General features: G+C 37.7%; 1 protein-coding gene across 6 annotated transcripts in view; it reads right to left on the bottom strand.

Moving 5' to 3' along the window:
- LOC124393419 (cAMP-specific 3',5'-cyclic phosphodiesterase 4D-like) overlaps nucleotides 1-27,560 on the bottom strand; it is a 190,981-nt gene that overhangs the window by 76,091 nt on the left and 87,330 nt on the right. The window contains exon 1 of one of the 6 annotated variants that reach the window (XM_046861237.1): nucleotides 16,163-16,541. The exons of 4 other annotated variants lie outside the window; for them this stretch is intronic. In XM_046861237.1, the coding sequence (XP_046717193.1) occupies nucleotides 16,163-16,446 (284 nt within the window). In that variant the 5' untranslated portion in view covers nucleotides 16,447-16,541. Of the gene's footprint in view, nucleotides 1-16,162; nucleotides 16,542-27,560 lie in introns of those variants that run through there. One more of the 6 variants, XM_046861234.1, reaches the window with a different exon arrangement.

Raw genomic sequence — 27,560 nt, 5'->3', positions numbered from 1 at the left:
GGTGATGGTAATGGTCATACAGTACATAATACATACAGGACACACAAACCACTAATGCATAATTCATCTTTTGGTATTGCTTCTACTCTATCTTAACTTCTCATGTGTCCCAGCATCAATAATTAAAAGCAGGAGAAAGCTTCTAGAATCACGTTCTCTTTTTTAGCCTATCAGTAACCAATTAGTATAAATTAGTATCAACATCTAATTCTTTACTTCAACATTGATGGATATTTTATAAACTAGCATAGGGTGTTGCCAGACATATTTTATGGACAACAGTTTGCGGACACCCGACCATAAGATTCAAATGGGCTTTTTAAATATCAAATACCACATTTAACCCCATTTGCTGTTATAATAACCTCTACCCTTCTGTGAAGATGTTTCACAAGATTTTGAAGTTTCTTTGTGGGAATTTGGGCTCATTCAGCCACAAAGCCATTAGGAAAGTCAGGTGCTGATGTGGGTTGATTAGGTCTGGGGTGTGGTCAGAGTTTCAATTCATCCTAAAGGTGTTTAAAAGGTTGAGGTCAGAGCTCTACAGCAGACCACATAAGGTCTTCCACTCTAACCCATATAACCCTCTCAAACTCTATATCTTTATGAAGCTGTCCTTGTGCACAGCGGGATTGTCATGCTGGAACAGGTTTGGTTTTCCTAGCTCAAGCAAAAGAAAGATTGAATGCTACCACATCCAAATACATCCAATAAAACCTTGTGCCTCCAACTTTATACTAAAAGTTTGAGGAAGAAAAACATATGCCTGTAAAAGTCACGTGACAGTACTTTAGTCCATATCTATATGTATCTACGATGAGTACAAATCAGATTTTAGTCATTCACATTAGAAACTGCCCAGCCCAGGAATATATTGATATTGACTCAAAGTGACTTGTGAATTTCCTTAAAAAGACAAATTCAGGGAAGATTCTAAAAGCTCACTGAGCTGCCTGTGCATTTATCCCTAATGCGCCGTGAATTATTTAGGAGGCACTTTTACCAGAACATACTGCTCCAGTGTGAATATGCAAGTGATAAAAGAGGTGGATTTCACTGAAGACCTTTTATTAACGATCTCAAGAATCTAGCTGAATGTCACTTTAGGTTTTTCTGGGTCACATCCGGGAGCTCTGGTTACTCTTTGTGTCCTTTCAAATCTCGGGAAATATCCTGAGTAGGTGGACTGGTGATTTTAAACTGCTACCTCATCGAAATACATCCTACCTAGTTGTGCACCTCAGATAATGCCATATAGTGTACATGGTACTACAATTCCTAAATATATGTCCAAGAAAAACAAAATAAAGACTGTCACACTTAAATTTAGGGTTTAAAGGTTGACTGCATAGTGTGTACAATAAATGAAACACAAACACAAACATGCACTTTTCAGCCTGACCAGGTACACTCATAACAACACAATTCCCAGCCCCAGCTTTAGTAAATGCATTACCCTCCTAATGAAGTATTTAGCTTAAGGCTAACACCCTCTCAGGAGCATTTTAGACAAATTGGGCTCAGCGTCTCTTAGACGTTGAATATTTATTAGCGGATGCAACATGGCGTGCATCTCTGTTTCATTACACACTGCTGAAGTCTCAAATCTGATTCATCACAAAGTGTTATAGTACATTACACACTATGGACACATGTATTGGGACACCTGCATTTTCTAGCCATACAGTATGTGGTTCTTCCCTAAACTGTTACCACAAAACTGGTGGCACACCATTGTATAGGATGTTTCTGGATGTAGTCGCATTACATTTTCCATTCATTTGAACTAGGAGACCCAAACCTGTTCCAGCATGACAATGCCCCTGTGCACAAAATAAGCTCTATGAAGATATGGTTTACATGGGTTAACATGGAATATCTTGAATGGCCTTCTACAGACCTCTGATCTCAACCCTACTGAACATCTTTGGAATGAACTAGAACACTGATTGCACCCTAGGCCTCACCCTACAAAAGTACCTGACTTGAAAAATGCCTTTGTGGCTGAAGAAGCACAAATCTCCACAAAATCTAGTGAAACATCTTCCAGAAGAGCGGAGGTTATTATAACAGCAAATGGGGACTAAATGTGGAATGGGATGTTTAAAAAGCAAATAGCAATCTTACAATCAGGTCTCCACAAACGTTTGTCCATACAGTGCAGTCTGTGTTGCACATGCTTTATATAAAAGGATGAAAGGTACGATTTGTTATTTTCGCCAAAAAAAAAAATCCTTTTTTATTTGGAGAAAATGCTTATTTTGTATTACATAAGATTTATGCAAGGAGTCTCATGTGCCAGTGCTTTTCTTACAGTCTGAGCCGAAGTTGTTCCTTTAGGTTTTGTCCCACATAGAATGGATGGAAAATGTGGAAAATGATTTTCCTCAAGTTGAAGTTTAACATTATGACCAAAAATAGTTGATTACAGAAGCTTAATATAACTATTAATGGTTTAGTAAAATGATGTGGTGTTCTTTAATATTTAATAAGACATTTAAAATAAAATGTCAAATTTAGGTGATGTAAAAGAAAACACTCCTCTTTCATTGTTTTCCAACAACCTGTCCTGTGTTAGTCTATGCTTGGTCATTTAGATGATGTTTAAGTTCCACTTTTTAAAACCCAGCAATATTTTATGAGTTGAAAAAACCCTATAAATTCTTGACAAACATATCACTCAATATTTGGTTTTCAGACATGTATTTTCTCTGTATATTGCTATGTCATGCTGGTTGGCATTAAATAGCTATGCCATGTACGTTATAAGCCTTTTCTTTTCAACAGTTTTACCCACAACTGACCTTTTATCAAAAAAAAAAAAAAAAACCTTACTTGTAGGCCAGCACCTTTTAAAAAGTCTTTTTCTTAGTAGAATTAACCCACATTCCTAACAGTCACAACCCAGGGATTAGGTGTCTAGACATTGGTTTTGAAACTGTAATGCTCTTTTGATAGAGAAGCCCAGTGGCGCTTAATTCACCCTCTTCATCACAACTAGGCTCAGTCATTCAGCCTATGCTGAGACACAGGCTCTTGAAGAAGTTGTTTTGTTTCTGCTGACTTCTGATCTGCATGAGTAAGTTTCTGTTAAACACCAATGCCGTCAACAATGTAGACATACTGGTTTTAGTGAACAGCTGTCGCTGAACTGAGGGGAGGTCTTTCACCTTTCACTTATTTTCCATTTCTGTCCAGGCTTTTTTTTTTATGGCTGTACTGCACTCCTGCTTTATTATGTAGCACCATGCTGCTAGACAAACAGCATTTTTCCAGTCCACTGTATACTTGTACACTACATGGCTGGCCGAACAACCTGGACAATGTCATCTTGCATTTTATTTTTCATTATTGCATTATTATCACTTGCATGTAAGATTTCTGTTAATGCAAACCAGGCATGTGTACAGTCTGAAAGAATAGCTGACCAAGCATTCACTTGCTATGCTATATACAGTATCTCACAAAAATGAGTGCGCCACTTACATTTCAGCAACCATTTTAGTATATCTTCCCAGGCGACAATACTATTGCAGTCAATGTGCAGCTTGTATAGCAGTACAGATTTACTGTCCTCTGAAAATGACTTATAATATAGCCATTAATGTCAAAATAGCTGGCAAAAGTGAGTACACCCTAAGTGATAACAGCTGTAAGTCACTTAACCATGCAAAGCGACATGTCCTATTCATCATGTTCATGTTTTTGTCTGTTTAACAGGACCAGAAATGTGTGTATATTGTATTAGAGCAGTTAAAATTTGGTGCTTAGAGTAAAATTCTCTCATTCTAGCCATTGGATGTTCAACATGCACCTCATGGTAAAGAATCTCGAGCATTTGAGAAATAGAATTGTTGCTCTCTACAAAGATGGCCAGGGCTATAAGAAGACGTTAAATCTTTGTGTTGTGCATCAGGTGCAAAAGCTGTCTTTAAAAAACACACTCACGAGTGCTGACAGCTTTGCTTTGGAGGTTGCAGAAGCAGAAGGTCCACTTGTCAGTGTTCAGACCATATGCTTCAAACTGCAACAAGTCAGTTTGCAGGCCGTTGTCCCAGAAGGAAACCTCTTCTGGAGCTGGCTCACAAGAAAGCCTGCAAACAGTTTGCTAAAGGCAACCTGTGCAATAGCATAAATTACTGGAACCATGTCCTGTGGTCTGATGAGACTAAGATAAAATGTTTGGCTCAGATGGTGTCCAGCATATGTGGTGACGCCTTGGTGAGCAGTACCAAGAAAATTGTGTCCTGCCTACAGTCAAGCATGGTGGTGGTAGCATCATGGTCTGTGGCTGCATAAGTACTGCTGGTAATGGGAACCCTGGATTCCAACATATACTGTGATACTCTGAAGCAAAACATTATCCCCTCCCTTCAGAAACTGGACAGAACGGCAGTTTTTCAAGATAATAACCCGAAGCACACCGCCAAGTTGACAACTGGCCTGCTGAAGATGCTGAAGGTAAAGATAATGTAGTTGCCAAGTATGTCTCCAGACCTGAAACCTATTAAGCACCTGTGGGGCATCCTCAAGGGGAAGGTGGAGTGGAGGAGTGGAAGAGGATCAAAGCAACAACCTGTGCAACTCTGGTGAATTCCATGCCCAGGAGTATTAAGGCAGTGCTAGATAACAATAATGCTCACATGAAATATTGACACTTTGGACAAAGTTTTGGCGTGTTACTATACAATAATGGCTATGTTGAGTAATTTTTAAAAGACAGTAAATCTGTACTGCTATACAAGCTGCACAATGACTCCAGCGCTTTGGCAACATGGTGGAACAGGAGATTTGCAGCAAGTTATTTCACATGGAACAAGATATTCTAATTAAAATATCAGTCTAACATTTGAGACAGGAGAAATGTCATTATGTTCAAACATGAACATGTATGGGAAAAACATACTCCTCTTACAGAAAGCATGTTTATTGACAAACTTTTTTTTTTTCTTCAAGCTGTGGTTTTGGCTGCTTTGTGGGAATGGGTTCATCACAGTAATCAAATGGGAAATCACACTTTGTCACTTCTCTGAAATATGAAATGCAGCATGAAAACAAAACAACTTCTTATCCTTCTGCAAGTCCACTTAACAGCTTAGGATTAAATAAAGCTAATTCATAAAGCTTGCAGCACTTGAAATAATGAAATATCTTATCTTCTATCAGAAGTAATCGATTTCTGCTTGTTGTACAAGGATATGTAAATAAGGAGAGAAAAAAGAATGGACATTTGGGTAAAAAAATTTGTGAGAACTCTGATGGTTCAGTAACTCTAAAGCTGGCACGGGAACAGGACGTAATGTTTGCTGGATTTACAGCCTCAAGACAAATATTAACAAATCAAGAGGAGGCTGTCTCTGTGATGCATTGACCTGCATTTACAACTCGTTTTACAAATAGCTTGGGGCTAAACCGCACCCCAGAGCATTCAGCGTCACACAGCGAACAACAAATTGTAGACTTAAGACTATCTATGCACTGGACAATACATTATAGACACAACACAGGTAATAAATGTGATTGGTAGCCTTTTTAAAAAAAAAAATTCCCTTCCTGAAAGCTATTATTAAGACAAATGGGGATGTATTTGCCACTTAAATTCATTCATCCAGGCTGTTTTTACTGGTTCTGTTGAGTTTGCTAATAGCTGAATGTTTGTGGATACCTGACCAAAGCAGTTGCTTGCTGAAAATCATACTCATACTTGATTTAATCCTGTTTTTTTTACAGGTTTTTTTTTTTTTTGAAAGGTTCTCCACTAGATTTTGGAACATGGCTGTCGGGATCTGTGCTAATTCAGCTACAAGAACATTACTTAGGTCGGGCACTGAGGAAGTCTTATATACAGTCTGCATTTTGAGTTCATCGCAAAGATGTTCAGAGAGTGTGAAGGCAGAGTTTCATGCAGGCAGCACAAGTTCTTCTATTCAAACCTTGTCAAACCGTATCTTCATGGAGTTTGCATTGTGGGGGCTGCACTCTGTCATGCAGGAACATGTTTTGGTATCTTAGTTCCAAAGAAGCGATACTGTAATTCTTCAGCAAAGACATTCTATACAATTGTGTGCTTCCAACGTTGTGCTAGCGGTTTGAGGAAGAACCCCATACAGCTGGAAAAGTCAGGTGTTTTTCTTATACTTCTGCCTATATGTCTACCTACAGTCACTTTTATTGTAGTGTATTTAGGGTACAAAATATTATGCACAAAATGTATTCCCCCAGCTGTTAATTTATACAATGACATGATCCAGGTGACTCTTTTGATATATCTTGTTGCAACTCCTTTAAAACACATGTATGTATGACATGTATGCACCTGGAGTCTCAATAATCATAAACCATGTGTATTATTGCACTATAAACTGGCTTATGTACGCTAGGTACCAAATCTAAACAAAAGAAAAGAGAATATAAAGAAGAAAATAAAAAAATTATGCAATGCTTTACAAATACTAATTGTAAGTAATTGGGAATCCCTTTCCATCAATAACTTACCCAAAAGAAAACAAGTGAAACTGTGAACTATTTTTTCAATACAATAACAGTCACACAGGTGGTCTGAAAGCTACTGGAAGTGGTTGTGAACTGGCTTCTGGCTGAATCTGCTGCACTAAAGCAAGGAGTATTTAAAAGCGAGTCCTGCTCAGGCTCTCCGTGGTAAAGTGCTGAGTCAATGCGGACATCTGGACCATGTTCAGATAAAAAAAAAAAAAAACACACACAACAATCGTTTCAACTTGAGCGCACTCCCCCACAGTAAGCTCTATTTATAAATGTGTTACTATCAGCACCAGGATCTGCATCCAAAACTCTCTTACACACACACTTGTTAATATTGAAAAGAACTTGTGAATGTAGTAATTGATGCGACAGCCGTGGGAGGTGTGTATAATAAAGTCATATAGAAAAGAGCACATAAAACCTGACTGGATACAAAAAAAACAACAAAGATGGAAACACATCCTACTCTGCTGGACTTCCTTGATATTCTCTCATTACAAATTCATCCATCCATCCATCCATCCATCCATCCATCCATCCATCCATCCATCCATCCATCCATCCAACTATTCATTCATCTTCATCCCAGAGATTGCAGGCATGACAATGAGAATACACCGTATCCATCTCAGAGCAGAGTTCAGCCATTCATTCATACCTTAAAGCAATTTAAAAATGACCAGTCCACCTTTTCTGTATACTTCCAGAGATTTAAAAGGATTGGAACGGACACACGGAGTAACCGGAGCTCCCAGATGTGACCCAGAGAGCCTTGACATTCAACTAGACTTTCGAGATCATAAATGAAAATTCTTCAATGAAATCCAGCTCTTTTATAGATTGCGTATTCTCACTAGAGCAGTATGTTTTGGTAAAAGTGCTTCCTAAATAATTCACGGTGCATTAAATGCACACGCAGCTCAGTGAGCTTTCAGAATCTTTCCTGAATTCATTACGTGTGTTTTTTTAATACGTATTTTTTTTTTAAAGCAAATTCACAAAAGCCACGTTTTGATCAGGCCTGGAGTTAACCCCAGGCCTGGAGTTAACTTCACCCTACATCAGTACCTGACTTTAGTGATACCTTTGTAGATGAATGAGCACAAATCTCCACAAGCATTCAAATGAGTGGAAAATAACTTTTTTATCACAAAGGCACCTTGTAATGACCAAGCTGTTTATGAACAAAAGACCAGTTGCACAAACACCCAAAGAATGTTTTTTCCTCATGGTTTGGCTTTGCGCAATTTTATTTTTTTTTCTTGCAGCAGAAAAAAGCTCCTGAAATGCGGCTTTCCTGCAAACAGTAACCGTGTTGTTAGAGAGAGACAGGGACAGGCGTAAAACATAAGGCGTGCTGACGTCAATTATCTGGCTTACGTTTAACTTAAGAATAACAAGATTTATCTGCCGTTCCCACTTATGCACAAGCACGTGTTCAAGCACTGTTTTTTTTCTTTTCTCACTTAGAAAAAAATCACTTTTGCCGCATTACACCATGTGAGGCCATGAATCATTGCTTAAAGACTGCTTAAGACTGTTTTCATCTCTCTTAGAAGCAGGAAATTTGGTTTTGAATCAAAATTTTTTGTAGCGCATTTGTGTTTTTTTTTTTAGTAGGTTTTGCAACACATCAATGTTCTGACCGCTGAAAAAAGTCCTGAAGTGCATGTTAAAAAAATAAACGCTGCACATGATGTTAGATGAGACTACATGGATGTAGATAAGCAGTGCTGCAGTGCTGATGCTTAGATGCAAAAAAAACTAAATGGAGCATTACGTCAGCAAAGAACGCAAACCCTATGAATAATGCAGTGCACTTACCCAGGGTGCATTTAGGTGACCAGTACTCAGAAAGACTTTTTACAAGTAATAAGTATAATATAAATAAATAATTTTTATTTTTTATTTTTTTTTTGTATTTTGTTTAGTTAAATTCAACAATTAAAACACACACACACACACACACACACACACACACACACACACACACACACACACACACAAATATGTTTAGAAACAGGTAAGTTACACAGTTAATAGTGATTCTCAGTTTTAAATTGTATAATGACTATTTGGTGTACATGACGTGTTTTATCAAACTAATCATTTTAATAATCATGAATTACTATATGAACACTTAGAAACAGGAACTTTACTCCAGACCTCCTCACCCTTCATAAGTACCTGACTTCACCAACACCCTTGTGGCTGAATGAGCACAAATCTCCAAAAGCACACTTCAAAGTCTAGTAAAACATCTTCCCAGAAGAGTGAAGTTTATACAGCAAATGAAGCCTGTGTGAATGTATTATAAACAAAATACATTACTTAATAATGCATCCTTGTGCATTCATGGCACTGTATATATGCACCAATTTCCTTGAACAAATAAATGATTTCAGCAAACATGCACACACACACACACACACACACACACACACACACACACACACACACACACACACACACACATGCAATGCCACCTGGATCTGCCAGTCATGCAACAAAGCCTGTCAGGAGTGATACTGATGGCTCCTCATGGAATTCCTCCATGAACTTCTGTAAAAAAAAAAAAAACCTTGGTTGACCTTGAGTTCATTCACTTTTTATTTCTAGTGAATCTGTAAAGCTCTGAGATCCAATATCCAATTCCACAACAAGGTGTATCCAAGTGTTATGTGTACAACATGCATAAATCTCTGTTTTTGTTATCTTATACTATGATTCCATGAAATCCATGATAATATGAAATCCATGATATCAGATTATAAGATTATCACACTTAGACATCTTAGTGAAACGGCACTTTTTAACGAAGCATGTGACCGTAGCATTTACGTAAAAGCCCAACGTCATCACTCCACTCCACCTGACAGCCCCTCCTCTTCTCTCTCGCTCTCTCTCTCTCTCTCTCTCTCTCTCTCTCAGACTGCAGTGTTTAACCTCGCCCTCTTCCGTGATACCCTCAGTGATAAGGGAAACAAAGAGCAGTGGGAATCATTAATGGGCCTTTCATGCTCTGCTAGGGGTAATTAAGAAACGCCAGTGAGCACGCAGTAAAGTGTGCACAGACAGCTGTGAGTCCTGCAAAAGACCGAAATTAAAAGCATGTAAAATAAAGGATGTCAAGCACAGCAGAATATATTCTTTTTCGCTGCGACCTAATCAGCCGAGCCATGCTGATCAAGCGGCCTTTATAATACAGTCATGAGATGACGACAGGTTTTCCAAACCCAGCACCAGGCTTTGTTGTTAAAAGCCATGCTCATTCTCCATCTGCGGAAAAACGTATAAAAATGCATATGACGTATGAGTGCAATTTCTAAGTAATTCAGCCACAAGGGCATTAAATAAAGTCAGGTACTGATGTATGGTGAGGAGGCTTGGGGTGCAGTCAGCATTCGAATTTATCCCAAAGTGTTGAGGTCAGAGCTCTATAGATTCCACTCAAGATCTTCCAGTTTTCCACTATACAATTATGTGCTTCCAATATATATATATATATATATATATATATATATATATATATATATATATATATATATATATATATATATATATATATAAAATTAGAGTCTCTAAATCCAAAAATATTTTTATTACAGCTCTTTAACCGAAGAATGAGCCCGCGCATGACTTCATCTCTGCCGATGCATATAAATTCTGTTTCATGTCCCAATAACTCTGTTCTCAGAAGGTACAGAGTAGAAAGAAAAAAAAACACATGCAATAATGAAGATGAATTTGAAACAGACATTTGTATGTTATGGAAAATAAGGACATTAAACAGCGTCTTTAATTGTTAAGACCTGATTGGTTTTCGAAACACAGTTTAAAATGAAACTCAATGTGTAATCATTCGTTATTAATGCCCAAATAATTTGAACCAGTATTACTCGTATCTCACAAAATAAACCGCTTGAGAATGGGAATGAAGTAAAATCTGTTTAAATGGATCGAGTCCCTCTAGTGGTTACTATTGTTTTCACATATCACTGAGGGGGACAAAAAGCAGAAATAAAAGAGGAAAAAGAAAACAGAGCAAGTTGAGATTGCTGCCAAATGTACTGCCTCATAGGGGGTCAAAAAAGTAAAAAATGTGCAGAAAAATAACATGGATTACATTTGTGGTGTGGATATTGTTCCACTATTACTTTTAGGCCAAAGCACTTCCTTGTTTACTTTTCCATACTCATAGCTAGGCATTAAAAAAGGGAAAATACACCTACACAATTACATCATGTGTGTGCTTCAGGAATATGCCGAACATTTGCTGTCTACACTATCCGAAAACCTTAATGAGATTTGAGAGCATGAGATACACACAATGTAAGAAATATTTATTAAGCAAGGAATAACTAATGGATAGTCAACACCTTTGTCAATGGCATCAATGTGCTAAGTTTTTACCAAAGATTGGAAGCAAATCCTTGGCTATTCATTGTCTTGGGGTAAATTTGACAGCGATATTTTACATGGAGAAAAGGAATTTTCTAGTTGGAGGCACACAGTAGTACAGAATGCCCTGTGCACAAAGCCAGCTCCATGAAGACATGGGTTACATCAATTGCAATAGAAGACAGTGAGTGGTCTTATATAGAGATCTAACCTCAGCCCTACTGAACTTCATAATCTAGTTGAAGATTCCCAGAAAAGTAAAGGTTATTATAACATGATTTGTGATAGAAGGGTATCTGCAAAAGTAGAAGGGAACATTTATAGGACTGTGGTGAGACCTGCAATGTTGTATGGTTTAGAGACAGTGGCATTGAGTAAAAGACAGGAGGTGGAGCTGGAGGTAGCAGAGCTGAAGAAGTTGAGGTTTTCGTTGGGAGTAATGAGGATAGACAGGATTAGAAATGGGTTTATTAGAGGGACAGTGCATGTAGGACGTTGGGACATGGGGCACATTGGTAAAGGAATGGTGAGAATGGAGCTACCAGGAAGGAGGAAAAGTGGAAGGCCGAGGAGGAGGTTTATGGATATGGTGAGGGAAGACATGCAGGTGGTTTGGGTGAAAGAGGCAGATGTAGAGGACAGGGGGGTATGGAGAAGGATGATCCGCTGTGGCGACCCCTAAATGGAGAAGCCAAAAGAAGAAGAAGATAAGTAAATGGAGAGTAAATGTGAAGTGTATTGTTTAAAAAGTACATACAAATCTCTCTCTCTTTCTCTCTCACTTCAGCAATTGCAAACACACGTGGTTTGGATTCTGATCAATTTTACAATTTTACATTTACTATCTGCCTCTTAGAATGGACCACCTTGAGCAAAATACCACGGCCCTAGAAGGGTTTCCTGGAAAACTGGGTAACCTGATGGAGCGAGCAGTAGCATGTTTTTTTATAAGTGAATACATGCTTGCATGTACAGTTTACTGGTCCGGAAGAGCAGCTGTGAATAATAAAATCATTCAGCCCTAGGAGGAAAAAATATTTTTTATCCAAACCATAGGGTTCAGACAAGCTTTTATTTCTCAACCTGTATTTCTCAACCATGTGACCTGACCAGGAACTGTAAGATGTAAGTTGAGGAGGCCTGGGATACAGTCAGAGTTCCAATTCATCCCAAAAGCATTCAGTATGGTTGAGGTCAGAGCTCTATAGCAGAATCCAAACCTGTTCCAATATATCTTCAGGGAGCTGGTTTTGTGCACAGGGATATTTTCATGCAGGAACAGGTTGGGGTCCCCTACTTGAAGTAAATGACCAATTCAATGATGTTCAACTGTGTGCCTCCAACTTTGTGCTAAAAGTTTAGGGAAGAACCACATATTGCTGGAAAAGTCAGCTGTACCAAAACTTTTGTCCTAGTGTACAGTTACTGAACACAAGGTGGATCGTTTACTCTTCCAGCAATTTCCCCCCTGAAATACCTTTGGGGAAGAAAGCTAATAGTAGCACACATATAATGTATACAACAATCCAAAAACAGAAAAAAATATTTTATGAATAAGAGGGTTGAGATTTTTCTGACTACTATATTCGGTAATCGGGGGACAACACAGAATTAAATACAGTTGAGAGAGAGAGAAAGAGAGAGACGAGTGAGACCCTTCACTCTGAACATCAGCCAGCCCCCCTGGATGCAAAAACATAGGAGACTGGAATGTTGCGATGCACTGTGCAATCAGAAATAAAGTGCTCATAAACTTATTTATGGTACTGAATCAGAGTCTTGTGCAAGCTAACAGGAGATGGTTGCCATTCCAGAAGCGTAGAGGGGACAACTACATCAAGGAGCGGTGTCATTCCCGGTGCTGTGGCAGGATCTTAAAAGCTCTGCATAAGTAAATGCCCTTAGACATCAATAAACTGAAATAACTGCTATAAAGAACTTATACAGAAACTATTTACTTTTATTATTGTTGTTATATTAGGTGAAATATTTTTTTCCTATCTGATTTCTGAGTGTTGGTTTGCATTTTGAAAGAAAATGACTACATATTAAAATCTGTTGTGGTTATTTTTGTTCTTATAGTTGTCCTATTAGAATATTTTTGATTTTTGTGGACAACAAAATAATTTAGGAATGAGAATGTACTTTCTTTTTCCCCATGACTATATGACTTTTAACATTGATCTCTTATAATAAATAAACAATATCAGAACTAATAATGAACATTATAATCGCCATGTTACCGATAGATATTACATATATTTAATATCACCACTGGCTGGACTGACATAGAGTTGAGCGATTAATGCACTGATCTACATATTCATTATGTAACCTGTAAGTAAATAATAAAACAACACAAAGTAAAATACGCTCCTGCTCCTCAAGGGAGAGAGAGAGAGAGAGAGAGAGAGAGAGACTAAACAAAAAATGTCCACTGAAGAACCAGAGTGATAAACAAATACATCCGGGCAGTAAGTGGTGATATTGAGAATGCAGAATGCTAATGAGGCAACAGAGAAATGAAGCAATATATATATATATATATATATATATATATATATATATATATATATATATATATATAGAGAGAGAGAGAGAGAGAGAGAGAGAGAGAGAGAGAGAGAGAGAGAGAGAGAGAGAGAGAGAGAGACTGTGCACCTGAGACACGGATGAACGAGGAAATGCATTGTGAAGGGAATGGCACCATTCAAGCCGGCTGTGAGATTGGAGATAGAACATTTCTCTATCTGCAGCTGGCCACTTTCATATTGAAATGAGCTTGTCTGGAGTGTGACTCAATAAAAAAGAGAGCGAGAGAGGGAGCCTTTCACACTCCTTCCTGGATATTTAAAAACAAACACAAGCGCCGCCCCCCCCACCACAACACCCGTCCTGGCATGCTGTATTTCCTCTCTCGGCCATCAGCAGCTTGTTCATTAATTACTCGACTTTTTAATATCATGTCAGGTTTTATTGTTACTTCAAATATAAGATATATCAGTTACAGTATATATAATATATAGACCTGACTTTTTCAGCCATATGTCATTCTTCCCCAAACTGCTGAAAATTGGGGGCACACAACTGTATAGAATGTCTTGAACTAGGAGACTCAAACCTGTTCCACCATGACAATGCCCCTGTGCACAAAGCCAGCTTTATGAAGACATGCTTTAATGGGTTGTAGTGAAAGATCTAAAGTGGCCAGCTATTCCTCAGCCCTTCTGAACACCTTTAGAATGAAATGGAACACATCCCTGGTGTCCCTACCTTGCATCAGTACCTGACATTGCTAACACCCTTGCAGCTAAATGAGCACAAATCTCCATAACCACACTCGAACATGAAGTGGAACATTTTCCCCAAAGATTGAATGTTATAATAACAGCAAATGGGGATTAAATGTGGAATGTGATGTTGAAAATCATCCAACAGTGTTTTCTTTTTCCTACATCTGCAAGCATTGGACATATATTCCACTGTTGTAATGATGTTATGATATAACCATTTAGCCATAAAGAGAAATTATGGACATGGATATTCCTGTCCTCGAATGGCTCAGCAAATATTTTAGAGAGCAAAGGGCATTCGGCCAATCAAGAAAGAGCTGCCAGCATGATCTATTGGCAAAATTTCAGGCAGATGATACACGGGCACTCAAAAACTCTAAGATCAACAGAGTGGCAGTGAGGGATCCCGCCCAGCTGAAATATCTCACAAAGTTTACATGAAGAAGGATTTGTTTGTTAAAGCATGTTTTTTTCTTCCTGAGAGCAATTTTGACAGAACGCTGGAGCACCAGATGCCTTGTGCGATGACTACAAGCCATGTGTCAGGTCTATCTCAATCCAGGCTTGAGTCATGCACAGTAAGCGTACCAAATGTCTTACCCAAATACAGACACCTTTTTTTCTCTCTCTAAATAAGCAAAATGTGCTCTGATCCTAAAGAGTGTGCTGGCCAGGAGCATTAACCGAGCAGAATTGGACAACGTGAATGATATAAGCAATGGATTTTATGACACAACAGGACGGGGAAAAACGAGGGTGCGGTTGTCAAACAGTAGCAATGAACCTCTCCCTCCAGCTGGCAGCACTGTTTGCTTCTCATTACTGCTCTGTTTACTTAAACCATCTAAAGCAGTCACCTTCATCCTCTTACAGTCCACACTGCAGTGCACTAGAGGCATTAAAAATAGCCGAAAATGTCAGTTATTAGCATCCGGAGATCAGAAATGGCTCCATGTACCCATTGTTGCGTTCAATTTTTTTCCCCTTAGAACGTGGCATGAAGAACAAGCGCTAATCCGTGTTTTTCCGTGACGTTAGCGTTTATCTAAACGCTGAGGTCGGTAAATAGTTCACTAAAACACGTGCTTTTTCTATCAAGGACTCTACAGTGCCATGAAGTTGTAAAGTATGTAAAAAAAAAAAAAAAAACATACAACTGAAAGAGAAATTGTGATTCTATCATTGAACAAAGGACAACTTTTTAGATTTGAAAAAAGTGATTATTTTTTATTTATTTTTTTTATGTCCATCTGGGATATCCCAAGATCATGCCGATATGAAATGCAGATCAAACAACTTCCTAGTGCAAACAAACGAAGGGCAACACTGACTTCCAGTCACGTTCTCTGCCCTTCAGAGCAAATTCAAGTTAGGGGTCACTTTAGGTCATCCAATTGACATTTAGCCTGTTCGTTATGAGGCGATGATTAGGTTCTCATTAAATGCAGCCCAAAATAAATGATTGGGTAAATGTCAAATGGGTTTGTCTAAAGGTTCTGTCATTTCTTTATTAGGGGGAGGGGGGAGGGTGTGACTGGGCAAGATGAACAAAAGCTTTATTTATTCACCTTTCAATATGATATTTTCACATTGGAAATGGGGATAATTTTAAGAAAATAAACATAGCCAACTCTTCCTAAAAAAACATACTCCGGAATGAAGTAGTGACAAACATCCCAACACTTCAGACCCACTGCTTTTAAATCTATAGGTAATGCATCTGTATGAAAATAAAACAGGATGTCAGTAGTCTAGCATATGACCTAAACATCAAGTAAACAAGATAAACAAAATTCTACATTTCAAATAATCCATTCATAAAAGCTTCACTGCCGCTCCGATACATGTCATAGGTGCTAATTATTGTGAGGATGGTTAAAACATTTAGGACTGATTTAAATACATAATAATAGACTCCATTGTATGAATTTGTAATTTGGAGAGAATTAAAGTATCTAATACTTTACCATGTGTGTGCTACGGTGAAGCGCCGCTGTTTGTGGACGTTATTGTTTATTAACATGCGCCGCAACAGTCGAGGTGAGTTTCGTGGAGAGAGCACAGTCGGGGATATCCCCGGCGACATTGAAGATGGGGACTTCCTTCTCCGGGGACGCCGAGGACGCTCCTGTTGAAGCAGGTTTTCCTTCAGTATGCGTACTAGGTCCTCGTTAAGTCCAGTCTGGTCCCCTTGGTGGAGCTGCTTGACAGGCACAGCCAGTGTGTCCTGACTGCCTCCTGGTTGAGCCATCACGGAATTGGACGGTGATAAACGGAACCTTGCACCAGGACTTGAACCAATAAATGAAGTAGTCCTTGGTACTGTCCAAGAGTAGAAAACAAAGTCTAAAATGTGATGCTGTTCTATCTAGTCAGCCTTGCATTTTTCTTTCTTCTGTCAGCATCCTTGCAAAATTCTTTCCTCGAGCACTATGAAGCCAAAAGCTTCAGCACCAGCGCATGATCTAAAGGGCTGGTGAGAGGATCCACACTGTGCAAGTGGAGAGAGCAAGGGAGGAGGCTTTCAGAGAGCAGAGGAGGGGGCTGGAGCAAATCACTTGTCAGCTGTAGCGACAATAAACAAAGCCATAGGCATATTATGCTGGTTATTCAATAAACCAGCCTCTACCAGCAGCAGTGCAGAGCTTCCGCTTGTAAATACATCAGAGCCTGTGTACCAATAGCGTGGAAGGTAACTTTCATCGCCGTTCTTTGTTTATCTATTCAATCAAGCAATCCAAGAGTTACAGCAAACAACTGGAGCAAACAGAAACCCAAGCTGCTAAAAAAGGAATAAACAGCCAACTAATTTTGGTGAGAGCTGTAGTCCACAATCGTTTTGTCACGCTAAATGAAAGCTATAATAGATAAGGTTATTTACACAGTGAATAGCATTTCAGCAATGATCAAACAAAGTAACTGGCAAGGCAGGACAGCTGTATCGCACAAACAAACAACAGTCCTTGCCACGAATGAAAGCATATTGTTTTCAAATTTCATCACCTTATTCATACAATGTATAATCAATCCTCAAAGTCCCGGCATTGTAAATTTACTTACCGCTGCTTATTTATAGAATGAATCATTGATTTTTAATAGCAGACATAGCATTAGGCGCTTTACTTGTTAGTATACATAGCACATTCTTGATTAGGACCAATGGAACGTTACCTAAACTGAATTTGGCAAGAAGAGAATACAAGACTGCATGTGCACTATGCAAATGTCGCTTCGAGCATAACGTAGCAGATGCTTTGGTTAAGATATGAAGTGTTGTGCTTTTTAACAGGTCTTGATAAACAGTTGATAATGTTTAGCAACAAAATGTGTGTTGATGTAACTAGTAACTGGTAGAATGTATTTGCATACCGACATTGGGATACAACTTACTGAGAATTGGGTAAATGTCAGCAGAATCTTTAAATTGAGTTGTATTTTGTACCTATCATTTAAACAATTTGAAGAATTTTTACCAATCACTTAATACAATTCCTTTAAAAATAACGACAATACGCATAAAGCATAAAACCAAACCAGCCACCTTTGCAGAGACTACCACAGATAAGAACACAGCAACTAAAAATGTTTCAGCCTCTACATTAATGAACACAGCTAGAGGCTCCCGTGTGAGTGGTTCAGCAGAAAAGCTTTATACAACTTAGCCAAGAGACAAAGGAGCTAAACTGGCCATGCTCTTTGGCTGGAATATCTAGCACCATCATGGCTGTCTAAGAGCTCATGTATGTGGAAGATGGCAGATTCTCTACTGTAGGTAGTGTTACGCTACCTCATGGGTACTCAAAGCATGGGTCATGGTCCCACATGGGATTTCCTAGATTTACAAATGTTGGGTTATGAGAGAAATTCATATACAGTGGAACCCGGTTATGTCGATGTCCTAGGGGGTCGCCAAAAAGCATCGAGATAACCGATGATCGAGATAAACGAAAATCAAAATGGCGGCAATATATTTACGTGCTTGAAATTTCTTTATGTACATGATGTGCGTTAATAAATGAGAATGATTTGTTTGATGAAGGCATGCTATAAAAATACATACAGTACATGTTTATCTGTCAGGAATCCACCTGCCACGCCCGCTTCGGCCCCCTTCAGCGTGTCAGGTGCTTTCTCGGCCGCTTTCTCTGAAGCTCCGCTTCAATCGTGCACATATGGTGCTCGTTTATCATCATCACCAGCTCCTATTTAAACTTCCACACTCTCACTGTCCGTTATTGTTGGTATATGTTGGTTCACGGCGGTCGTTGTTATCGCTCATGTGTATCCCGATACGTGTCTTCCCACCGGCACTCTCTCAACGGCTGCTCTTTTCTTCCCAAAGCGCACCGCGGATTCCCCCTGATCCTGCCGGTGTTCATTCTATGCTTTTGCTGCTCATCCCACGTTCCGCGCCGCCAAGCGCGGCTTTCGCCTCCCGTTCATCGCATAACATTTAACAACAAAAGGCATATGTGCACTAACTAACAGCAGAGATTCACCAGTATACAATACAACACCTGTAGCAGCTGTAAGCCTTGATTTTTCCAACACTTCCGCGAGTTCTTCTGCGGCTGCACCGAGATAACCGACGTTAAATGGCAAATTTTTCCCCCCTTGTGCTCGAGATATCAGGGTTCGGCGACATAAAAAAAGTCGACATAACCGATAAAAAAATGCTTAGAAAAAGCGAGAATTTGGCGGTTCCACTTCAAAAACGTCGATTTAATAGGGTTGTCGAGTTAACCGAGGTCGAGATAAGCGGGTTCCACTGTATATTATAATTTTTTTTTTTTTTTTTTTTTTTTTTTACAAAAGTCAAGTTTAGAGAAATTATTATTAGTAATATTAAATTTGTTTGAATTCTTTTTTTTTTTTTGCTTAAATAATGTAATTAATTTTTCAGACAAGCCGAGTTTTAATCAATGAGCTACATCTTATTTTTTGTCCTTTCTTACTATAATAACATGTTACAGTGGTTTCGCAATAAATTGACAAAATCTTTCACCGCCCCTCGCCCAGTGTCAAACTGTGTAAACGACTAAGACTGAGACCAAGTACCAGCACTAAATATGTAAAAAAATGAATAAAAAACTCTCATGTAGCCTTCAAACCTACTGAAATGTCTCTTTTGTGCACCAATCATCAGAATATCTTTTTAGATTTATAATTACTTTTAAATTATGTACAGAGTTCTGCATGTAGCCCATTATATCAATCATGATGATAGAGGAAAACTTCTAAAAAGAAAAAGCTCATCACTGTGTTTAACATCACTAAGCATAACATTTCTAAATGTTTTATAGTCTGACTTGGAAACCTGGCAGACTGGAACGTTTTGGCTTTGACATGCTATCGAATAAATGTCACTATTAAATCTTCCGGATGTACACAAGATATGCGGTTAGGATAAAAAATACTGCTTCCAGTGATATCCGGCTTATTTTTTATTTAACATTTAACAAAAAATATAGTCTTAAATCCCCCTTTAAAATCTGCCTCAATCATAGCACGTGTATCTCGCCACATTACCATGTTAAACATACATTCATGTCAGCTACTGCATCGAGTTATATCAATAATCTCCCAGAGTTATCAACGCTGATTGGATCACTGCCTGACCCGGCAGAGCCTGACTGGTTCTACTGAAAGTCTAGAAGCAGCATTCCTCTACACTCTAGATGATGTAGATTCCCTTAAAATTTTTTATAATTAGAGAGAAAAAAATAGCACTGTGGTATAATGATCGTACGCACACCTAAAACAGACCACTAAGATATTAAAACGTAAATGGCATCAAACTAAATTGATAGTATTTCAAATAGCATGGAAGGAAGCATATGCTGTTTCTCCATCATTTAACATTTAAAGGCTCTTGCATATAGGGGTTGGTGTTGGATCTATAATGTTCCCTTTTGAGTCTGGTTCCTCTCAAGGTTTCTTCCTCATACCATCTAAGGGAGTTCTTCCTTGCCACAGTCACCCCAGGCTTGCACATCAGGGATAAATACACATAATTTACTTTTATAAAAAAGTATTATTTTGTTCTAAAATTCTGTAAAGCTGCTTTGAGACGATGCCCATTGTGTGCCCATTGTAATGTAAATGTAAATTGTGAAAAGTGCAATATAAAAAAAAAACTTGAACTTGAGAGCCTCCTGGGTTCTAGAAAAGCTCTTAGTGCTGCTACAGTAGATACAGTAGATACTGTAGTAACTGTATTTCTACCCTCATAGAAAACAACATGCATAATCCTAGAATTTATATCCAGTACTATGCCAAAATTAACTAGGAATAAAAGCACCACAATAACATGCGCACCATCAATAGGATGATTTTTTAATAATAAAAATGAAAATATCAGGCAAAGAAATCCAGACTATTAATTTAAATCCAAACTATTTTATAAATTATCCTGTAGATAGCACTATAATTATAACAGATCATCAGCTACAAAGTTTTACTCCCATTCAAGAGAATGAATTCATTTATTTCCTCATCGAAATCAACTTGTGTTCTAGATCCTTTACCTATTTTTTCTTCAAACAGATTATTCCAGAAGCATTTGAACCCGTTTAAAATAAAATAAAAACGGGATCAAATGCTATTGGCACTGGATTTTGTATATAAATCTTTTACAGTATCTGGCAGCATCAACCAACTAATTAAAAATCCTGAACTTAACCCCGTCAGCTGTCCAACTATAGGCTAATATCAAACCTCCCCTTTATCTCCTAGATCCTAGAGAAGGTTGTTGCACAGCAGTTATGCTCATACCTACATAGGAATAACTTTAATGAAGTGTAACGTTTCAGTCAGGATTTAGGCCTCATCATAGCACTGAAACAGCTCTGGTTAAAGTGGTAAATTACCTTCGATTGGTCTTTGATCAGAGCAGTGTCTGTAACTGGTACCTGGTTGGCTTTATGTGTCTCAGAAGAAGCACATGTTATTAAGATGGTGAATGAGATTGCAACATTACAGCTAGCTCTTTGCATATAGTGTTTGTTTATCCAGCACCTCTATCCAGCATTTAAACTAATGTTATACTATATCATTTTTTAGAATAACTTAAACTATACTTATGCACAGTTTAGAAGTTCTATGTTTCTGACTTTTAGGATGTAAATGCTGTTTCTCATATAAATTTAATATTGTGTAATTTATGAACATTACTTTTCTTATATTGTAAACTCAAGTTTATTCCTCTTTTTCTATTTTTTTTTATATATTATCTAGTCTAAACTGCAGGCAGGCCAGTTCTGCACCCTATGCAAGGCCTTCCCTGAAAGGCTTTAATGACACCTTTCCAGATGTGAAAGCTACCCATTTTAAAAGCAATAATGCACCCCATACCATCAGAGATGCAGACTTTTAAACTAATCACTTATAATAAGCCAGATAATCCATCTCCTCTTTAGTCAGGAAGATGCAGTGTCCATGGGTTCCAGAAAAGACATAGCACCCCATTGCTGCTTGATTAAAAAAACAATATATATATTGTATATATATTGTATACAATATATATAAACAATATATAATATAACAATATACTATAAAAAAAAAAAAAAACACAAATACACCCCAACACTTACATACACACTTGTTTAAAACATCTGCTTACACATCACAACATTTTTTTTTATCTCTTTACATCCAACAACTTCCTGCCACATACTCGCACACTCGGTACCTCACGCATCCTGGCAGACATGCCTCCAGGTACTGTCGAAATGTAATGCCGTTCATCAGCTCAAGAGTGCAACATGTGTGGTCTTAACTGGGTTCTTTCATGGAAACATCCAATGTAAAACACTCATGTTTCTACCATATACATAGAATTTAGGATTGTTTCTGTTAATTTCCTCATGCCTAAATAGATCAAAAGATGCAAGCTATTTGTTTGTACCTCAAATAATTAAGACTACAGCAGGGAGCAGATCTTTATCTTATAAAGCCCCACAGTTATGGAACAGCCTTCCAATTAGTGTTTGGGACTCAGATTTATTTAGTCAAGCCTTTGATCAGTAGATTTTTTTTCTTAAGTAAAGGAGCAGTTTAGAGGGATCATATATAAATGGCTCTCTGGCTCTCCCTTTTAATTATGCTGCCAGAGCAAGTCTTTGCTTGTGTCCCCAACTGCACAGTGTCCTTAACTTTAATACAACAATAAGAATACTTAATCCATGTCTTTCTTTCACTGTCACCCCTGTTTCTCTCTCTCTCTCTCTCTCTCTCTCTCTCTCTCTCAAGCTAAACATGCTCCTAAGGTACCAGTGACCAGTGTTCCTGCCCCTCTTCTCAGATCTGCCCACTTTGTTCCGGCCTGCCTCTGTAAGTAACACAGGAGCTTTAAGGATGGATTTGGACTGTAGTTAATGTCAACAGTCCGCTACACTGACTCAAGACTACAGTTTGCATCTGAACACCATCACTGCACACCTCAACATCGTTTAACTTTAATAAATGGACATTTGGTGCCACCCAGGTGAGGATGGGTTCATCCTGTGTCTGGTTTCTCTCAAAGTTTCTTCCTTATGCCATCCCGGGGAGTTTTTCATTGCCACAGTCGCCACTGCATTGCTCTTCAAGGACAAACTTACACTTATTTATTTTTATCACCACATTATCTGTGTAAAGCTGCTTTAAGACAATGTTCATTGTTAAAAGCACTAAACAAATGAATTGAATTGAATTGAATTAAATTGAATTGAATTGAGTAACCTTGTATATTACACCCACATACAGCATACACTTTGGTTTTTCCACAGACTTTTACCAAAGTATATAACCTTACAAAAAAATTATTGTATAGTATGCCTTTGGATATGGTAGCATTACTGTGGCAGCGATTCACAAGGCAGAGGGCAGAGCCGGACAAAACGAAAGGTAAGGCTAAACCTGTAACTGATGAGACTTATCAGTGAGCTCTGTTTCAGTCCGCCCTCCACTCGTGAACCGCTGCCACAATTACATTTTCCCTTCACTTGAACTGGGAGACCCAAGCCTGCTCCAGCATGACATTGTGAATGGCTGTGTGTGTGTGTGTGTGTGTGTGTGTGTGTGTGTGTGTGTGTGTGGGTGGGTGGGTTTGTGTGGACTAACATCTTATTTAGAGTGTATACAGAGTTCCCGTGACAAGCTGGGTATACATATTAAGGCTGCTTCTATTTTTCTATTATTTTAGCAATCGAGTATTCTAACGATTATTCCAACGATGAATCGAGTAATCGAATAAGAAGTACTTTTTCTTTATTAAAAAGCAATACTAAAAAAGAGAGAGAGAGAAAACAAGTCATTTGTTTCCTTTTTAGAAAAATGTACATATTTATTGATGAAACCGCATACAAGAATATCTGTAATTTTGTATATCTGTATTTGTATCTGCATCTAATTGCCATATTACAATAAAATACAAATACAGTGCTTTCAAAAAGTCCCTCTGCTGTGGCTGTACAGAGTAGGTAATGGGAAAAGATATATTTTTATAAAACTCATATTTCTTCTCACTCCTGTATTTATTTATTAAATCTTCCACAGTATAGAGATGTGGTTTTCTTGTCTCCGGAAAAGCTGCTTGAAATTTTCCACACAGTAAATCTGTGTATTTATCACTAGCTTTAAAAACGTGCCCCACTACCTGCTCTACACGGCCACTGTGGATGGACTGTTTGAATGAACTATATCAAAATAAAAAAATATAAAAATCAATTTAAAATTACATTAAAAACTCTCACCATCCTTTTGAGTATATTTTACATGTTTTATTGCATGAGGTGGTGTATGTGACAAATACAATTTGATTTAATTTTATTTTATTTACATTTAAGCTTGAATTAACAGAATTCTGAGCTGGAACGTATTAGCTTCACTTAGTAAGTAAGGACTTGCATCAATATAGACCCTGAATTTATTCAGGAGACAATCTTGATACTTCGTATATGTGTATCTTCTTTCAATCTGAGTAAAGTAGAAAGCACAAAACCCTGGAGAAAAATGAACCATTATTATATTATATTATATTATATTATATTATATTATATTATATTATATTAATATAGAGTTATTATCATCATGAACAAAATCTCCAGTGTGTGTTTTGTTGTAGTGAAATCAAATACTTTAATTAGAGTCTTATAAATGATGATTGGTGATACATGTACATTTTGACCACAGCTCCAGCCTTTAAAACAGAACGAGTATAAAATGCAAACCCAATCGTCCTTGCAGGAACATTGTCTAACACTGCATCTAGCTCACAAAAAATATATTGAATAAATAAATGTTTTTAAAAAATAATAATAAACGACTGGTTAATAACTAAAGGTTAAATACCTACATTTGACATACGTTTCTGTGATTTCATACAGTCTGCTAAACATATGACCTGTAGAGAATTGTAGTAAGACTAATAAAAAAGGCAAGTTCTTACGGGAGTCATTTAGTCAGAGCTTGTATGTACCAAATGACACCAGGTAGGGTTATGGCCATCTAAGACAACGTTTTTGAAAAATGTGTGCAATCTACTTATACAAACTCCTTTTTATCTTATACAATTCTAAAAAAACATAATGAAACCTTAAAACTGTAAAACAATATGGAATGTTTGTGACTCAATATTGCATTTAAAACTCTAATATATATGCTATAATATATATATATATATATATATATATATATATATATATATTACATATATTATATATGCTCTAATATATATGATATAATGGTTGTCATATCATATACCATAAAAGTATATAATATAACTGATGGCATTACAAGTCTAAAATAGAGCAGACTTGCTTCTATAAAGCAATCCAGAGAACATTTCTGCACGTCATTTCAATTCATAAGCATATTGCACTTTGAGATAATTCATGTCATGACAAGCCTGAGAGAGAGAGAGAGAGAGAGAGAGAGAGAGAGAGAGAGAGAGAGAGAGAGAGAGAGAGAGAGAGAGAGAGAGAGAGAGAGAGAGTTTGAGGAACATAATCATAAATAGTAAAATAAAATTATATAGCTTTATATAGACCATGCTTTTTATATAGCCATGCTAAAAAAGGAGGGTTGATAATGTAAATAAAATGCTCTATCATATATAGAATATCATTTTGATTTTGACATTTTGTAAATTCATTTTTAAATTGAAAAAAAAACCCAACAACTCAACTTTACTCTAAAGTAGTGCTTTGTCCCCACCTTGTGTCGGAAACGTGCAATGGACTCGAGACCCATGACAGAATGACACAATCACAAAAACATTAATTGTAATCGAATGACATGCTTCATTTTTCATTACAAACGTCACACTCATTTACACACACAAACACAACACACACAAACACAACCACATACACACACACACACACACACACACACACACACACACACACACACACACACACAACACACACACACACAAACACAACCACACACACACACACACACACACACACACACACACACACACACACACACACACACACAGTGAGCCAGGCTGCAGATCCTTTCTTGGCCACCAGGGTACAGAAAATAATGAGAAATGTGTTTTCTACATATACAGGTAATACCCATACTGCCTGATGTTGACCATCGTTGAAAGGGGCTATTCTGTGTTTCGCATACTGTATGTGAGTGTAATGAATATGTTGTAATGTTACTGTTAAATGGTCCGGCTGCTGATTGACACTTGAAAGGTTGTTGTGCAACCTCATCCTGATTTCTTTGGAAGTGATTAGATAGATAGATAGATAGATAGATAGATAGATAGATGATAGATAGATAGATAGATAGATAGATAGATGATAGATAGATAGATAGATAGATAGATAGATAGATAGATAGATAGATAGATAGATAGATACAACTTTATTGTCATTGCATTGTACAGGTACACAGCAACGAAATGCAGTAGTATAATATATTCCCTTCAGTTGAAGTAGGAGATCCAAACCTGTTTCAGTATGACAATGTCCCTTTGCCTGCTATTGAGCTCTGACCTCAACTCTAATGAACACCTTTGGGATGAATTGGAATGCTGAGTGCACCCCAGGCCTCCTCACCCTACATCAGTACCAGACTTTACTAAAACCCTTGTGAAGGAATGAGCACAAATCTCCATAGACACAATCCAAAATCTATGAGAACATTTTCCCAGAAGAGTGGAGGTTATTCTAAATGAAATGGTGACAAAACCTGAATGGTGAGGTTCAAAAGCACATACAAATCCTATGTACATGTGTCCAAAAACTCGATAGATAGATAGATAGATAGATAGATAGATAGATAGATAGATAGATAGATAGATAGATAGATAGATAGATAGATAGATAGATAGATAGATAAATTGATTGATTAGAGCTACTATTAGGCATTAAGCACTGTTCCAGCTTGAGCTCTCGACTAACATGGATGACTCACATTCCAGATTCCAAAAATTGCAGTCAGCCTGAAAGCAGGACGTCGTTTTTTTTATTTGAAAAGAGACTGATTGAGTCTCAGAAGACATAAAAGCCTTGGCGGTTTGTTCGTAATTATTAAGCACTGTTAGGCAAGAAGGCTTTGTGGCTCGGTTATATGCAGAACGTGCAATTAGATTGTGCCTCGTCAAAGCATGCATTCATTTTGGGTAATTTCTCAAGAATGTTTACAGTGAATGTTATGCAAAGGCACAGTTAGTAAAAGGTTACAAGCCTGTTACAGTGTTACATTAAATTGTGGTCACTGTAGAATTCTCACTACTAGATTTCAAAATATATTAGCTTCAGAGTGCTATGCACAGGAACAAGCTTGAGTATTCACAAATAAGATGCCTTAATTATTATTTATATGGATCAAAGTGCTGCATTAGACAAAAACGGATGAATATGTCCAGAACATTATAGTATCTTGCAGTGACACAAAAGCTATATCCATCAGTGTATCTATCAATCTTTTTTTTAATAGTGATGTAATCTGATTTTCAGATAAGGCAAGAATACATTCTCAAGAAAAGAAAGATGCACAAGCATGTCTTCAGGGATAAAAAACAAATATGAAGCGGTGGTGAAATTTTGCTCCTCGAGAGGCGTAATAGGAAGAAGAGCGTAATAACGATGTCATCTAGGGTGTTACAGATCATGTTTGTCAGCAGGAAGCTTAGGGGGGAAAAAAAGGTGAATTGAACACAACAAAGCAGTTACAAAGATATGAATTGGTGTTCAGATTTAACAAGGTTTTAGGGAAACTGTGTTTTTAAATACTGCTTGTTACTTGGGCTGCTTTTGTCATGCAGATATGACAACCATAGTCAATGTGTGTATGTCACAAACCCATACATCAGCGGCGTGTCAAGGCGGGACCACCCACGACAGCCATTTCTAGACCGAA

The sequence above is a fragment of the Silurus meridionalis genome, chromosome 11 (assembly GCF_014805685.1).
Source record: "Silurus meridionalis isolate SWU-2019-XX chromosome 11, ASM1480568v1, whole genome shotgun sequence".
NCBI lineage: Eukaryota > Metazoa > Chordata > Actinopteri > Siluriformes > Siluridae > Silurus > Silurus meridionalis.
This window is presented reverse-complemented; position numbering and strand designations above follow the sequence as displayed.